Below are 15,573 nucleotides of genomic sequence, written 5' to 3'. Positions count from 1 at the left end.
CAGGAAGGCTCCCCCACCTCACCCTGTTGTTTCTCTGAGCTTAAGCCAATGATGCTCAGGGCTCTCAGGGGCAAGGAGGAAACCAGCCATCCATGCCACATGCAGCACAACCCCAGCACACCATAGCTGGTCTGGAAAGTGTTGAGTGTCCCCCTGACCTTGCCAGCAGAGGTACAATCACTCTTCAGATGGTACCTTGTTCTGAGTGTGTCCAGGCAAATTGGCAGGTACTTATCAAACAAAATGGTCAGGTTGGCTCTTTCAGACTGGATCTCTCGTCTGTCGATCCAGCTGCTCACCGGGGGATTCCAGCCCAGATCTGATGGGTTGATGTACAGGATCCCTTCAGGCCCAGGATAAGAGAAAAGATACAGTAAGGACACAGTAGAGGCTACTACTTTCCTCCAGCAGAATTTCTCGGCTACTTTCACACAACTAAAACCCCATCAAATATGCCTGGCATCCCATTACCCACCCCCTCCTCCTGCTCCACTGCAGAGTAGAAACATTAACAGTGAAGAGACTTAACTCAGGAAACCAGGACACCTTTCATGACACTGCCCCAAATTCAGAATATGGTCTGGTCTGAGTTATTGCTATGTTATTGCTCTGGGCCCCACTTCCCCATGTCTAAAACTAGGGGACACATTCATTCATTCCCTTCTTGCATTCATACTTCAGGCACTGCTCCAGAAGATCAGGAGCAATTTGGGATAGGGACTGTCCCTCTCCTCATCAAGTCCATACAGGGCTTTGCACAACAGGAGCACTCTCTCAGCAGTGCTGAAGCTATGATCACCCATCAACAGTCAGAGAGCTCCAGGTAAATCTCCAGGCTATGGACAGCTCCACATATGGATTTGGGGTCAGGATCCTTGGTTTGTCTATGTGTTTCAGGAACCTACCCTGTCCACCAAAGGCAGCTGTGATCCCAGGTTGGGTATTTTCAACAGGAACAAAGCTGGCCAACAAAAGACTGGTTAATGGCGCTAGATCCTACTCAGTCCATGCAAAATCCCAGTGTGAAGCTCAGGCCAGCACTCACCTGCTCTGGACACGGTCGCTGGGGTAGCTGTGTGCAGGTGGCTGATCTCAAAGACCAGCCGCATCGTTGGGTTCAGGGGGATTCTCTCATTGCTTGCCAGGGTCAGCACCTGCATGTGGCAGACAGACAGACTAAGGTCTCCCACAAAAAAGCTTGGTTGCTGTCAGCCCAGTTCCTTGAGGCAAAGCAGCTGATTTCTAGCAGGTAGTGGAACCATCCCTCTCTCTTCCACAACACAGAATGTATAATGCTTCCTTAAGATGGGGGAAAAGGTGTAGGATTATGACCCCACTCTGAAGTTATGATCAGGATATCTGCGGTTACTCATGAGCCCAACTCTCCAGGAAAGGGAAATTCCACTGAAAACATGCTTTGAGCTATTTCCCTCATGCACCATTTTCTTTACACAATGCTGTTTGGCATATCTGAAGAAATGCAATTGCAGTATTCTAGGAGATGTTATTTCAGCATCTGCATTTCTCCTAGGCTGAATCACGCCATGCAGTCAAAGAATACCTTCTTCTTTAACTTATATTCATTACCTTATTATCATCCATCACAGTATTAAGAGACTCAATCCACATTGGATCAATATCTCCATCTAGTACCATCCACTTGGGACCATCATGTGTGATGTTGGAGAGTTCTCGCATGATTGATGAAAACAGTCCTAGGAGGATGAAAGGAATATGTTGATGAACACTGAAGTTGCCACCTGCTCTAACAATTTGCTCTAGCAACTTATTAAAATTGTCCTAATTAATGTTTTCCTCTTAAGCATTCAAAACTCTATGCATCTGTACATAAATACTACTGTCATGATATAGGTCTAGCCTGCTTTGAAGGAAACAAAATGTTATCAGTTACCACCACTGAAAATGACCACGGACCTACACAGGATCTTCATTCCCACCGAGAATAATAAGGGATAGGAAATGTGAAGAGCAGATACTGAGAGGCAAAAGAAGGCATGAATTACACAATGCAGAGAAAACCATCTGAATATGCCTTGGAAATTCTTATAAATGGGTTTTTTGTGCCTCGAAGTATATCAGGGAAATCAAGATGCATTAAACGCTGGGTCATGGTTTTAGTGAGATTGAGGGGAAAACAAGCACAGAATGACATTGAATGACAGTACAAAATGTCAGTAAAATCAAGGAGACAGAGAGGATACAGTGTCTTGAGGGGAGTAAATAATGAATGTTAAGAAGACCAAGAAGGCTGGGAATAGAGCAGGAGTACTGCAGAGCAAATGAAAACTCCACAAAACTATCGCTCTCCTCTACACATGAAAATACCTAGGGAGATGCTGGCCTTCATGAAAAAACATCAGGCAAATGTTAAAAAAAAATTCTCTCTTCTGGTGAATCATGACAAGCACACTTTTTTTTCTCCAGGACAAGATATTTCTTTGTGATCCAGGTCAGGAACAGCTAGTGGCATTATATGACTGAAGACAAAGCTTGTGCACAACAAATGCAGAACACCTCACCTGAAACAGGTATCCCATTCTGAGACTGGTCAAAAAAAATAATATTTCACTGTCTCTACCTCAACTCAGTTCCTCACATGTTGGACACATGCCTTGGAAACCGCTCCAATATCATTAGTATCAGAAATAGCTACTGTCTCAGGGCATTAATGCTTCCCTCACATACACCACGACAGCAGTGGAGATAAAAGTGCCGCTCTCCTAACCTTGTGCATCTACGCCACAGACCGGTCTTGGGATTTGAAAGAAGAGTTTGATTCTACAAAGAACACCTCTAGGATTCCCTTGTGGGAACTTTTATCAGCTAACCTGTATAACCTTTTCAACTTCTGATAATGAAAGGAGTGACACGATGAAAATGGGAAGAGGAAAAGGAGGGGCTGATCCGTAAGGAAGCACACCATCTCTTGTTAGGCTGTGGTGAAGATTGCCTTGCGGGTCTTTGACAAAAAGAAACAAAATTTTCAGGAACGGTTAAGGCAGAAAACATCTGCCTTGAAACCTCAGGGAGGAGTGATGTAAGCTCCCTTGAAACGTTACAGGCTAGAAACCACTGGACAGCCACCTGTAAAATGTCCCTCCTGCTGTTCAGTGCCACCCGCCGTCCTCGATCTGCAGTCACTGCCGCAGCCAGTCTGCAGAGCTCAGGCTGCACCCCACACTTCCCTCTGTCACTTTGATTTAGGGTCCCTAATTACAATTTAAAAGAAATCGACTCTGGCACTGGAGCAAAGTAGGGGGTCAGGCAGGGTCCGTGGTGGCGGCCAGGGGAGGTGGGTGGCAGCTCACCCCTTGGCAGACTTCTGGCCAAGGATGATTTATGGCAACGTCTTCCCTTACCTCCCCCACACCTCCCAAACCAGCCGTACACGTAAATCAAAGTTGCCTTTACGCATTAGTCACAACTGGACATTTTCACTCCAGATTTCTGTAGTCTTTCAGCAAGTTTTAAATGCTCATCTTCTTTTCCTTAAGAGTAATCAGGATCAACAGACTGGCAAATGCTGGTGTACTGCAGAGACCGAGCAGCAATATTTGGTGGAAAAACACCACTTTAGGGCTGCCACGTGTATGCTACCAGCAATCTAAACCTGGGGGTGGCACATTTTGGGAGGTCCCAGTGCACACCATAGAGCAGGAGCTAAGTCTTCCATCACTGCTCCAGCCAACCCCAAAAAACTGCCTGGCTCATTTAGGAACTGGTAAGTGTTGGTATTAATGGACATGATAATCGTTCTTAGGGCAATAGGATAAAGCAGGTTTATGCTATCCTTTCCATTTCACAGAATCATTAAGGCTGGAAAAGACCTTTAAGATCATCAAGTCCAACCGTTTGAAGACCAAAAAGCCAAAACACCCTTCTTACCCTTTCAATAACAAACTCTCATGTGACTGTGAGAAGCACACAAGTGCCCGGGCTTTCAGACCTGCATACAAAGAACGAGTCATCCTGCTGCTGCTGCTGCTCAGGAAGTTCATTAAAAATATTCTTCTTTAGCTACAGATTCAGGCATGAAAAGACATTTACCATCTTTCCATTCTCTTGTTGCTGGGTTAATGATGCCAAAAAGCTCGTCGTTGGTGACTGCCTTGGGGTTGAGGTCTGTCCAGACAGGTCGTCGTTTCATTATCTGGTAAGTCTTGTTCAAGGATCTCATCACCTGAGACTTGCCTGTGCCTGCGTTACCCACCACAAAGACAGAGTGCCGGACTGTCAGCAGCTCCTCCAGCTGCACCACCTGAGAAAAAATATTCCCACATTTCAGACAAAGATGCCAAACTGAAGTTCAGATCTACAAAATAGCTCCCATGGGGCATCTTCTTTAGAAAGGTGTGACCCAGAGACACAAACGGATTTGACACTGAGTTTGGTCTAGACATTCTAATCACAATGAGTGAAATCCTCAGCCTGCAGACAAACCTCCAGCACTATTTACATCAGACAGCCATCAGCTGAGGAGGCTCTGCTCTCCATGGCCCTGTCCTGGTTTCAGCTGGGATAGAGTTAATTTTCTTTATAGACGTTAGTATGAGGCTATGCTTTGGATTTGAGGTGAAAATAAAGTTGATTATGTACTGGTGTTTTCAGTTGTTGCTAAGCAGTCAAGGAGTGTTCGGCTTCTCGTGCTGGCCTGCCAGCGAGCAGGCTGGGGGTGCACAGGAAGCTGGGAGGGGGCACAGCCGGGACAGCTGATGCAGACTGGCCAAAGGGACATTCCAGACCATATGATGCCATGCTCAGCATATCAAGCTGGGGAAGAAGAAGGAAGTGGCGGGGGGATGTCTGGAGTGATGGCGTCTGTCTTCCCAAGTAACCATTACGTGTGATGGAGCCCTGCTGTCCTGGAGATGGCTGCACACCTGCCTGCCCATGGGAAGAATTCCTAGTGAACAAATTCCTTGTTTTGCTTTGCTTGTGTGTGCGGCTTTTGCTTTACCTATTAAACTGTCTTTATCTCAACCCATGAGTTTTCTCACTTTTACTTTTCTGATTCTCTCTCCCATCCTACAGGGGAGAAGTGAGCGAGTGGCTGCGTGGGGCTTAGGTGCTGGCTGGGGTTAAACCACGACATGGCCAAACTTTCATGAGCCTACAAGGGTTAGCCTCTTTGCAAGCTCAAGGACCAACCCAGTGTTGGCTTTAGGGACAAGTGTAACTACATCAGACCCAGCATAGCTGATGGTTCTCCATCAAGGTCTTCCTGCAAGGGGAATATTGTGCAGAGCCCTCTTGTAGAAGCAAAGTTGGTTGAGAAAACCCGAATTATTTGATGGCAGTGTAGGTACAGCAGAAGTTCATTTGGTCTTACTTTGAGCACAAAGTTGTCCTCAGCTTGCAGACGGAGGTCCAGAACAGCCTGCCTCACAAATGACTCAAAATTCAGGTCACGCTTCCGAGGCACATCCAGCGCAGGGAAAAGATCCCCAATCAGCCCCATAAACACTGGCACATCATCAGTCACAATCTTGGGGATGTTGAAGTCGCGAAGAGAACGCATCAGAACCTGGTCTTCGGGTCGCTCTGGGTCATCTCTCTTGAGGGAGCCAGCAACAACTAGCACTGACTTGATGGCACGCAAGCCCCAGTCATAGTGATCCTATACGAGACGAAGAAAAAAAGGAGCAACGAGTTTATGCTTAGACAGTCCATCACCATGTAGGGCAAAGAACCGGCTTCTCCAAACTGCCAGACAAGTCAGCAGTGGAAATATATCCAAATCCATTATTTGTATTGTGGCCAGAAACCTCCACCAGCCTGAGTTACCTGATTGCCATTTCAACAGGTGAGATTCCTGTTAAGGACAGTATTAGACAGTCAAATAATTCAGCTATTTATATCATCACATGGGCTCACAGTTGCCAGTAAGACAGCAGTAGGACTCGCATTCCAGGGACCTAAGCAATTTATTTCACTTAAATCATGATGCAGGTAAAGCAAGGCCAACCGGACCCCTGGATCTGCAGGAGCTACCAATGTGAAAGGTTTGTTAGTCCACTGTGAGGCCCCAAATACCCAAGTTTCTCCATCCTGCCTGTCACAAGATTACCAGGCATGTTTTGTCCCAGAGCAGGGGCCAGTAAAGACATTGATGAAAAAAGACCACAAAAAGGCGTGAGAGGAACTCTCAAGCCAACAAACAACTCTCTATATTTCTACTCTATTAACACACTTGAGAGCACAGCCGACTGTGCAGCTGACTGCTTTGTGTGGGAGGTCACGGCTTCCACCAAAACCTCCAAGACTCAGCACAAAGTTTCTGTGACAAGGCATCTCCCACCCAGCCTCATGCTGGCTCAGCCAAGATCAGGTTTTCCACGTGGAGTCCTGATTCAGCTCTTCTCTGGATCCAGCTTTGATCTATGCAAATGATGACAAGGAAAATCTGAGTTGCTTCGCACTGAAAGTGACCCTACGTGGTCAATACCTGACAATTCCTGGAAGTGTTAGGCTGAACTCAGAGAGGGTCAGACATTGTAAAACTCTTGCAAGCAGGAGAATCAATAGGAACTAAGAGACTCAAAAGCAAAGGGTCACTGAATACTACCCCAAATGTGGTGTCACTTGAGCCCACTGAAAGATCTCTCCCTTTAATTGCAGCCAGTCAAGTGTTTTTGTCTCAGCGGATCTGCAAAATTTCATTGCTTGATGATCACAAACTTTCTCTTCTCCCAGCAGCTAGTGCAAATGCAGTCATTAAATAAAAGCTGTGATGCTTTAGCCATGGAGCTGAGCAGCAGAGTACCACATTACTGCTGGTTTTGAAGATCGACAGGCTTCACTGTACTACCCAGCCACAGAAGAGGGCTCACCTGCTTGGACAGGAGCTCTTTGCAGAGTTGGTAGAGAGTAATGAACTTCCTGGCTAACGCCCGGGCCTCAATGAATCCCTCGGCCACCAACATAATTTCACAGATCAGCTCAAAGTCTGGCACAACCATCGCGCATGGCCTAAAAAGACAGGCGAGAAAAGATTGCAGAACAAGTGTTTCTTGACTACAGGTCTTAGGGGCCGTGGATTTGCAGCTTTATCTTCCAGGTGTTCTCCTATGAGGCAGGTCACACTCTGCCTTTCCCGTTGCAAGGGACAGAGCTCATTTGCCCTGCCTGTGCATTCCCAGACTTGTTGCAGAAGTCAGAAACTATCTGTGAATCCCCAATGCAAATGAATTCCCCAAAGACATTAAGTCAAGCCTGGATGTTCCAAAAGGCCATTTCTGCCAGACTTATAATACAGGTCACAAACCCTGACCTGGACTCACCTGAAGAGAGCTTTTAAATTCTCAGGTAGCTCAGTTCGTCCTGCGTAACCAGGGTTCATGGTGATAAAAATGCCTACTGAGGGTACTAAGTTAATGTCTTCTCCAAGAAAATTGAAGGATTTCTTCTTCTCCCGTATTGCATCCTGCACACTCTTAACCTAGAAACCAAGACAGCATTATAGTATCGGTGTTCAGTTACGAAAAACACATCAGACAGCAATGCTGCCGTCCTTACACTTGGCCCCATGACAACTGGAGCTTATCACTGTTTGTTTTTTTTTCTTTTACTGACCACATAAAGCTTTATATACCGTTTGGAGTAAATCTGTATGGCAATATCAATCTCCCATCACAATCAAACTCTGACAAAGCAGAAAAGAGAGCTGAAGAGACTGGGCAGTCAAAGTGCAAAGGAGTCGCAAGAATCTGCACCTGTGCTCCATAACAAAATGAGGGACGTGGGTCGGGAAGAGCAATTCAGGAGCAGGAAACACCCCCAATGCTGCCTGCATCTCTCACCTTGGCTTCTGACATCACCCATGGGACACTTCTCAGCACATCTCACAGCAAACACACCACCAAAGGCTAAATCATCTCTTTGAATTTCCCTCCTAGTGGGAGGCCAGATGGATGAGATGAGATGCAGAGCTGTCCAGGTGTCCACACGCAGCCAACACCCAAATGGACTCCCAAGAGTCTGACACAACATGGGCCCCTGATTCCCTTCACCCGTCTTCACCTCTCCCCATGCATCATTGGTCTTCACAACATCCCAAAAAACCCTCCTGTGGTGCTCTGCCCCTTGACTAGGGCCAGAAAAGAAGCAGTGTTTCCTGATAAACTTGGCCTCAGCTCAATTGCACACTGATCACTTGATATCGCTTTTAAAGATTTGGGGACATGGACGCTTAATTTAAAACCAAAACCACAAGGCAGAAGCTGTAAAACCTCCCCTGACACCTTCGCTCATTAAGAGTACATTGTTTTTTATATTTGCCTGATTGCAGCTTTGTTCTTCTCATTCTTCGCCTTCCAAAGAGAGCAAGTTTATTAAAGCTAGATCACCTTTCTGCAAAGAGCACTTCAGTGAAGAAGAACTCTCTCTCTATTCACTACTCTAACCTTACTGCTGTTTCTCATCTTAAAGTTAAGCAATTAATCGAATTTTTCTCTGTAAGGAACCATATCGACATTAGCTGCATGACTAAGACAGCCAATTAAACATCACCATGGTTACACTCCTAATAGCAGCCAGGAGACACGATGATGGAATGACAGCCGTGCTGCTTTCTTCAGATGCCATGCTCCAGCTAGGAGCGAGGGAATCATTAGCAGTTGAGTCATATCTGGGTTTCTTTTGTTCAGCTTCCCTTTTTATTTTAAGATCCTCAAAGACTTTTTTCAATGACAACTTTAAACTAGAACCTGATGGAAGAGAAATTGAGAGGGAACGATACATAAACTCCTGTACCCTCCTGGGGCTTCTTTGGGACGTCACATAAGGCACCAATTATGAGTGAAAGAGAGATGAGAAGAATGAGGAGTTCATGGAGGTGTTCAGAACAATGTCTTTGACTGAAATATTTACAAAAGTGTAGAAACCCCAAGGCTCAAAACTTTCAGTTCTGCCCATGTCAGAGCTGTCTTGGTCTGGACAGTGCAGCTGAGCACCCACCCTCTGCTCAAACTCCCCTGGTAGCTGGATTTACCTGGCATTTTCAGATGATAATAATGAGATTTAGGATCTGAACAACATCCAGACCCAGCTCTCCTTCAAAGCAAGAGCCAGAAGAGGCAGAAGGGCCTGTTCTCACCCTGCTTCCCCGTGGTTATATTTGGGCTGCCCCAGATTTAAGCCCCTGCCAGAGGGGATTCACACCAGCAGCACTTACCCTGGGTGCCCCTTCACCACCCGCTGGGCATGCACAACCAGGGTACGGACGCCTCTCCTCCTGCAGTCCTTTCCCATGTATAAAATAATTCCAGATTTCCTCATGGGCCAGTAAAAGGAAGGGAAGGAGGATGCAAAGCGCCAGATTTATATATAGGCAGAAGAGAACAAGACTCTCTAGCATGACGGGGAGAGCAGTCTCCTTTCCAGCCCTTCTCCAAGGACTGGTGCTGTGCTTCACACGAGATTCACCAATAAAATGCACCGAACGGTTAAACGACAGAGGAGATGAGAAGTCATTCTACAGGGAAAACACCTCTGCATAGCTGGGCACAGCTCACACAGCCCTCTCCTAGCTTTAATCCCACGCTGCCAGGGTATCCGCGGCAAGTACGCAAGCAAGGGCGGCAGACCTGCTGCAGGTTCCAGTTACGAGAGTCACCCAGCTGGCACTGGCTTTTGGGAGCACCGCGCTGCACCCACGGGCACATGCATTCCTCCTAGGAATTACAGCACTCTGCTGGGAATACCCTCCAAAGCCATTTCGCAGAGCCCTCATTACAGACACTGGAATTAAATCTACAGCCATATGAAAAGAGAAGGAATGAAAGAAGACTGCACAGCCTTGGTGACAGGTAAGGGTTAAGAAAATTAATCTTGAGTGTGTTACGATTCACTGAATATGACAAATAACCTGTACCTGACTGGAGGCAATAAGTAACCCCCAAAAGTCCAGCAGGCCATGGATCTGCCCCAAACACCAGCCTTTCCCTCCGTGAAAATTATTCCCTACCTGGCAGGCTGAGTTGCCAAAGTCAAGGCAACTCTCCTTAAAATGACGTGCTGCAGTTATCTCACAGCACATTAACGACACGAGTGTCTTCCTTAGGAGGAATAGGTACAGAGCCACATTGTATGCTGATCTGGGAATGAAGCTACAAAAAATTGTCTCAACAGAAATGCTGCAGCTGGGGGAAGAAAAGAAGTGACAAAAATGTTTGCAGCATATAACTGCTACATTTTTTCAGTGCTGTGATATTCATGTGATTAATCTTGGGATATAATCCCTCACCTGCCTACACACAGAACTGAAAACGGCAACACGCACTTTCCATATTTACCCTTGCTCCAAAGGCTGCCGCACAGCTCTGCCTTGTTTGTATTTATTTACAAGCATTTCTCCACTTACCTGTACAGCAACCACAGAAAGGACCTCAACTGAGATCCTGTTAAATTCATCAAAACAGCCCCAGGCTCCTGTCTGGGAAAGGCCTTTGTAAATATTCCCACAAGACTGGAAAAAAAAAAAAAAAAATAAAAAAAAAGATTACGAGAGTGAAATCACAAATGGGATCAACTCCAGCAAAAAATTGATTTTATTTCCCAGCCTATTTATTTATAGCAATTTACAGTCTATTGTGGGTATTTAGAAAAGTGCATGGAAACAGCAGGCACAACTCAATTATAATATTTATAGCTCTGCACAGTTTGCCACTTGATTTGCTAATTGCACTTTCTCGATATATCTGTGCACTAGTTTCATTTAAAGGTCACCTGTGCTGAATTACTGACGGCCCCGCGTCCTGGGAGAGCCCATAAGCTGAATATAATATGATCCAAGGCCACCAAAATCACTGCACCGTGCCAGACCGGCAGAGAGCAAGGCTCAGCCTAACAATCCATCGTTCTGCAGCGGCTGAAGGTTCAGCACATTTTTATTCTGGGAGGGGATCCTGAGAAATCCAGGACAGGTCCCTTCCCATGCCAGGGCCTGCCAGCCTGCAAGCATGCCAAGAAGAAACTACCAGGGTCGAAGTATCAGCACAGCCTCGGTCTCAACTGAACAGTCCAAAATTTTTGAAGCATTTCACATGCAATCTAACTCTGGAAAGGAAGGGAAAGGCGTAAGAAGGCAGAGAGGACAGTTCGGGTCTCTGCCTCCTGAAGAACCTTGTGCAAGTCTTGGAGAAGAAAAAGGAGGAGGAGAAGAAGGTGACCAGAAAAGAACATAGCACGGATTTGAGGGTAGGTGATGGATCAAAGTGATCTCAGCTGGATTACTCCCAGGTTTCATGGGGTCCCGGAGCACCCCCAGCCCCACGTGACGTCACTGCGGCCAAGGTAGGAGCAGTACCTTGTAGTCCATCTGCTCAGAGCAGTTAAACACGTACACCATGATGCCCAGGGCTCGCCCCAAATCTTTCGTAGTCTCTGTCTTGCCAGTGCCTGCCGGGCCTGCAGGTGCTCCACTCATCATCAGGTGCAGCGACTGGGTCAGGGTGATGTAACATCTTTCACAGCAAAGGATGAAGGAAAAAAGGAAAGAGACTGAGACTTGGTCCAACAAGTCACTGCTGGGTTGCAGAAGAATAGCACCAGGGCATTGCACTCAGGAGAGCCTTTCTTCTGCAAAGCAACACGTGAGCAGAAGTGCATGTGGGAGCTGTAAGTCCTCTTGGGCATTAATTTACCACCTCTGCCCAGCTGTGCCTTCTCCAAAAGACACTCACTGCCTCCCACCAGCGTGTGCCAAGCTCTTCACATCCAGGGTTGTGCTTTCTTTGGTTCCTCATACCCCTTATTGATACTGGGCTTGTCCCAGATAGTATGGAAAAAGGTTGGCTTTTATGAAAGACCTTCCTCTTGCTTCCCAGTGCTCTTCAGCCCAAAGTATTCCTTTCCCTGTGACTGACAGAAAACTGCTCAGGCGGCCTGTAGGATCTGGCCTCAGATCCCACTCAGTGCTGCAGCAAGCCCCAAAGCTTCTCCATCATGCTGATGACAGACATCAGGGAGATGCCCACATGTGAGTGTCTGCATTCCCAGTATAAACCACCCAGCTGTAGTCAATACGGCCAACAAAACCCGATCATGCATGGGAGCCCGGCTCAGCTGACTAACATGGGTGACTAGAGCCGCCTGAGATGCTCCTGACCACTAAAATGTCACATAGGGTCTAAAGTTATGACAAGGGGTCCACAGAAGACTTGCACACTTCTGGATTGGCAGCTGGAAGCCAGGCAGGACAACGCAGAGCATCTCAGGTCACCCAAGGTGTCCCCATTGAGACAACTGAAGCAAGCGGTATATATCTACTTCAAGATGGGATGAAAGCTTTCTAGACTCATCAACTCTATGGGGTGTGGACATCCTGTGCACAGGCAGACACCCAGAGGTGAGCATCTTAATCTGTGAGCTGAATCCCACCCTGGGACAGGCACAGAAACCCCAGAGAGTACCGCCATCAAATCACAAACCAGCGGAGAGGTAGAGCTCTGCCACCGGATTGCTAGGCCACGAAGAAAGAACAAGAAGGATGCAGGTGACCAAATTAAATCCATCTTTGGTTGGCAGCTCTCTCTGACTGTGTGGCAAAGCCCAGCCATGACAGTGTTTCCCAGGGACTTACCTGTCGGTCAGTGGAGTGATCACAAGCCGAGGGGTATTGCCAAGGTATTCGTAGGAGTACAGGAACTGAGCATCGCAGATGTTGGCAAAGCAGTGCCGCTCCTCTTCTGACCATCTGTGCCGGAGCTGTGACAGCCAAATGAATGCCTGGGCGTTGTCCACCTGCAACACACCCACAAGCACCATCACGGGAAGGCCAGGGATGCCAGGCACACACAGCTCCGGTGCCAAAACGGTGACTGTGGCAGAGTTTTCATCAGGGATGGAATGATTTTCACTGCAAAGGCAGGTGGGGTGAGGAAGGTCACCACCCTGCAATGCAGTCAAAAATGTCACATCCCCATATCCCATCATTAGTGGGTAGGAACCAAATTAGTGACCACATCAGTGGGAGAGAAATAAGAAAATACCCAAGCAAAAAGCAGCACGAAAAGGCTATTGCAGAGGAGAATTAAGAAGCAGCAAGACATGAAGAGGCTTTTATAATGCAAACAGGGTGAGAGAAGGAGCAGAGGCTGTCTAGACAGGGAAGGGGCCACAGACAGCACCAGGGGAACAGGCTAGGGACAAGGGGGCAAGGACAGCCATGGCCAGTGCTCTCTCACAGCCAGCAAGCAGGCCCAGCAGATGGGCTACTTCACCACAAATTGGGCCAAGGCACCACCAAACCCAGATGAGCCTTGAAGCCAAGAAACCCTGTGAGCAGCCTGGCTGCCTCTTGAGAGGACACAGATGAGGGTAGAGCCACAACCCAGCACACTCAGGGCACCTTCCCACCCAGCTGCAGGGCTGGACACTTGGCACAGTGTCAAGGACAGGGGAGTAGTGTGGGAGAGGTGTGCAGGACAAGGAGTCCCAAAGGAGTCCCTGTGGCCCCACACCAGACCAAGGAGGCTATGAAAAGAAAAGCCCAAATGCTTTTTTGTACTTTATGAAGCCGTAACAGACTGTATCCAGCAACTTCCCAACACACCACCATCATCCACCAACACATGCCTCGGCCAGGACACAGGGCCACACTCTCACTCCTGGTGTGAATCTGTGTCAAGTACAAACCCCTGTGTGTTGCATGGCCATGATGCAGAACAGCACTGCAGGCTTACGGGGGCTTTCTGTCTCCTCACTGCAAACACATTGTAGAAGTAAATTTAGTTGTGTGTCTCCCACTGAGACAGGCAGTGATCTGAATGGCCTGTGGTTGGCCTATCACTCCTGTAACCCCTGTTCCGACACTAACATAAGACCACGCTGAGTTGTGAACACAAACCTTCTGTGCTATCATCTTTGCCACCACATCCCGAGCATGCACATCAATGGTGCATATGGTCATGATTTTCTGCCTGTCACCCTTGGAGAGCTGCCCAATCAGCATGGTAACGAGGGTGTTCAGCTGGGTCACTTGCTTCTTGTGGTATTCCTTCATTGCATTCTCATAGCCTTCCTCCACCCTGGCGAAGGCAATCCCAACCTCAGTTGTCCACCAGATCTGGGTGCAGGAAAGAGCCACCTAGGGAAAAGGGCCGGCTCAGTATCAGAGAAAACACCAGAGCTTCCTCCATTCAAGAGTGTCTGATCCACAGGGAGATCAAGGATGAAGTATCTGTGACATGAAATTAAGTATTTTTTTCATACAGTAGTTGCAGCAGTCAGGACAACAGGGATCTGCCCTGTGACATTCATTTAAAATGTCACTTCAGTGGTAGACACATTTAGCAGCTACTTACTAGTAAATCAGCACCTTTCACATGCTTGACACAGCAGAAGAGCTGGAGACCACGAGGTTGTCAGAGGTGCACCCGAGGGCTCTTTTCCTCTCATTAGCCCTCACCACCTTGTTTTCCTGCTGCGCCTCTTGCTCCTCTGGGTGTACAGACTTCCTGTGACCACAGGGTGCGGCAACACTGCCCAAGCCCCTGGGCTGTGTAACCCAACCAAGAGTGTACCCTCCCTGGATCCCCAATCAGAGCATGGAGCTCAGCCTGGAAACTCCATCAGGAGATTGCCAGGATAAAGGACAACTCATCCTTCCTCCCTCCTGGGTAGCACGGCAGAGGCCAGAAACATCTCCATCCACAGCTACAGGCTGTTACTAAAAGAAGGGAAGGGCAAGACTGAAGGGGAAGGCAAGAGATGCCTTTCCGACTTGCCAGCCTGAGAGGAGATGAGGAGCAGTGGCAGATACCTGGGCAGGGTAGTCAAAGAGCCACTGTTCCCTCGGCTTCTCCTCATAAGCCATGACAGCTTCCGTCATCTCGTCTCTCATGGTAGCCCTCATGCTGTCTAGCACATGATTCAGCCAGATCTCAACCTGCAGAAGAGATTAAATCACAGTAACACATTTGCTTTTCTTAAGCACCTTTGGTAATTAGTGATGATAGGGAACGGGACAATCAGCTCTCGAGTTAAACAAGCCTCACAGCCTCCTTCAGACTGGGTGGATTTCTCTGATGCCGGTACTGCAGGTTTAGTATCTATTTCCAGACATCAAGAATACAAGGCAGATTTTTCTTGAGCTCTAGCTATAGGAGAAATCAAAATGAACTCCACCGATGAGTAATTTGGTTTGGCGCATTCCACCTCCAGGCCATGACAGAATCATTCATAGGACTTGGGCACAATCTGCCAGCAGCAGGATAAAGCTGCTGCCAAATGTGGGAACACAATTCCAGCTGAATTTAGTATTTCACAGGCAGAGCCCTCACTGAAAAGATAGTTAAAATGCAAGCAAGCTCCGACACTGGGGAGCTCAGTAGCTGGTATTACGTACTTTAGCTTCTTATAATAGTCCATGGAGAAAGGTGCAACTAACAGGGACAGATAAGCTGAGCAGTAGTTTGATTCTTAAATTTCATACTTTAACTCATCCTATGAAAGAAGGAAGACTTGGAAAACAGGTAAAAAAACATTCTCTTTCAAAAGATACCCATTCAGATGTACTATGGGATCACAGAATCACAGAATCACTAAAGTTGG

At 47.4% G+C, this 15,573-nt stretch overlaps 1 protein-coding gene across 1 annotated transcript in view; it reads right to left on the bottom strand.

Moving 5' to 3' along the window:
- The window catches only part of LOC104625091 (dynein heavy chain 9, axonemal-like), a gene marked incomplete at both ends in the record, with an annotated part of 22,020 nt that extends 7,112 nt beyond the window's left edge, over positions 1–14,908 (bottom strand). The window contains 12 exons of the mRNA XM_010292629.1: positions 196–343; positions 1,046–1,154; positions 1,588–1,715; positions 4,069–4,279; positions 5,351–5,638; positions 6,852–6,990; positions 7,302–7,459; positions 10,382–10,486; positions 11,327–11,483; positions 12,602–12,762; positions 13,868–14,107; positions 14,783–14,908. Coding sequence (XP_010290931.1) covers positions 196–343; positions 1,046–1,154; positions 1,588–1,715; positions 4,069–4,279; positions 5,351–5,638; positions 6,852–6,990; positions 7,302–7,459; positions 10,382–10,486; positions 11,327–11,483; positions 12,602–12,762; positions 13,868–14,107; positions 14,783–14,908 — 1,970 coding nt within the window. The remainder of the gene's footprint in view (positions 1–195; positions 344–1,045; positions 1,155–1,587; positions 1,716–4,068; positions 4,280–5,350; positions 5,639–6,851; positions 6,991–7,301; positions 7,460–10,381; positions 10,487–11,326; positions 11,484–12,601; positions 12,763–13,867; positions 14,108–14,782) is intronic.
- Between the last annotated feature and the right edge of the window lie 665 nt (positions 14,909–15,573).

Source organism: Phaethon lepturus, unplaced genomic scaffold, assembly GCF_000687285.1.
Source record: "Phaethon lepturus isolate BGI_N335 unplaced genomic scaffold, ASM68728v1 scaffold14108, whole genome shotgun sequence".
Classification (NCBI taxonomy): domain Eukaryota; kingdom Metazoa; phylum Chordata; class Aves; order Phaethontiformes; family Phaethontidae; genus Phaethon; species Phaethon lepturus.
This window is presented reverse-complemented; position numbering and strand designations above follow the sequence as displayed.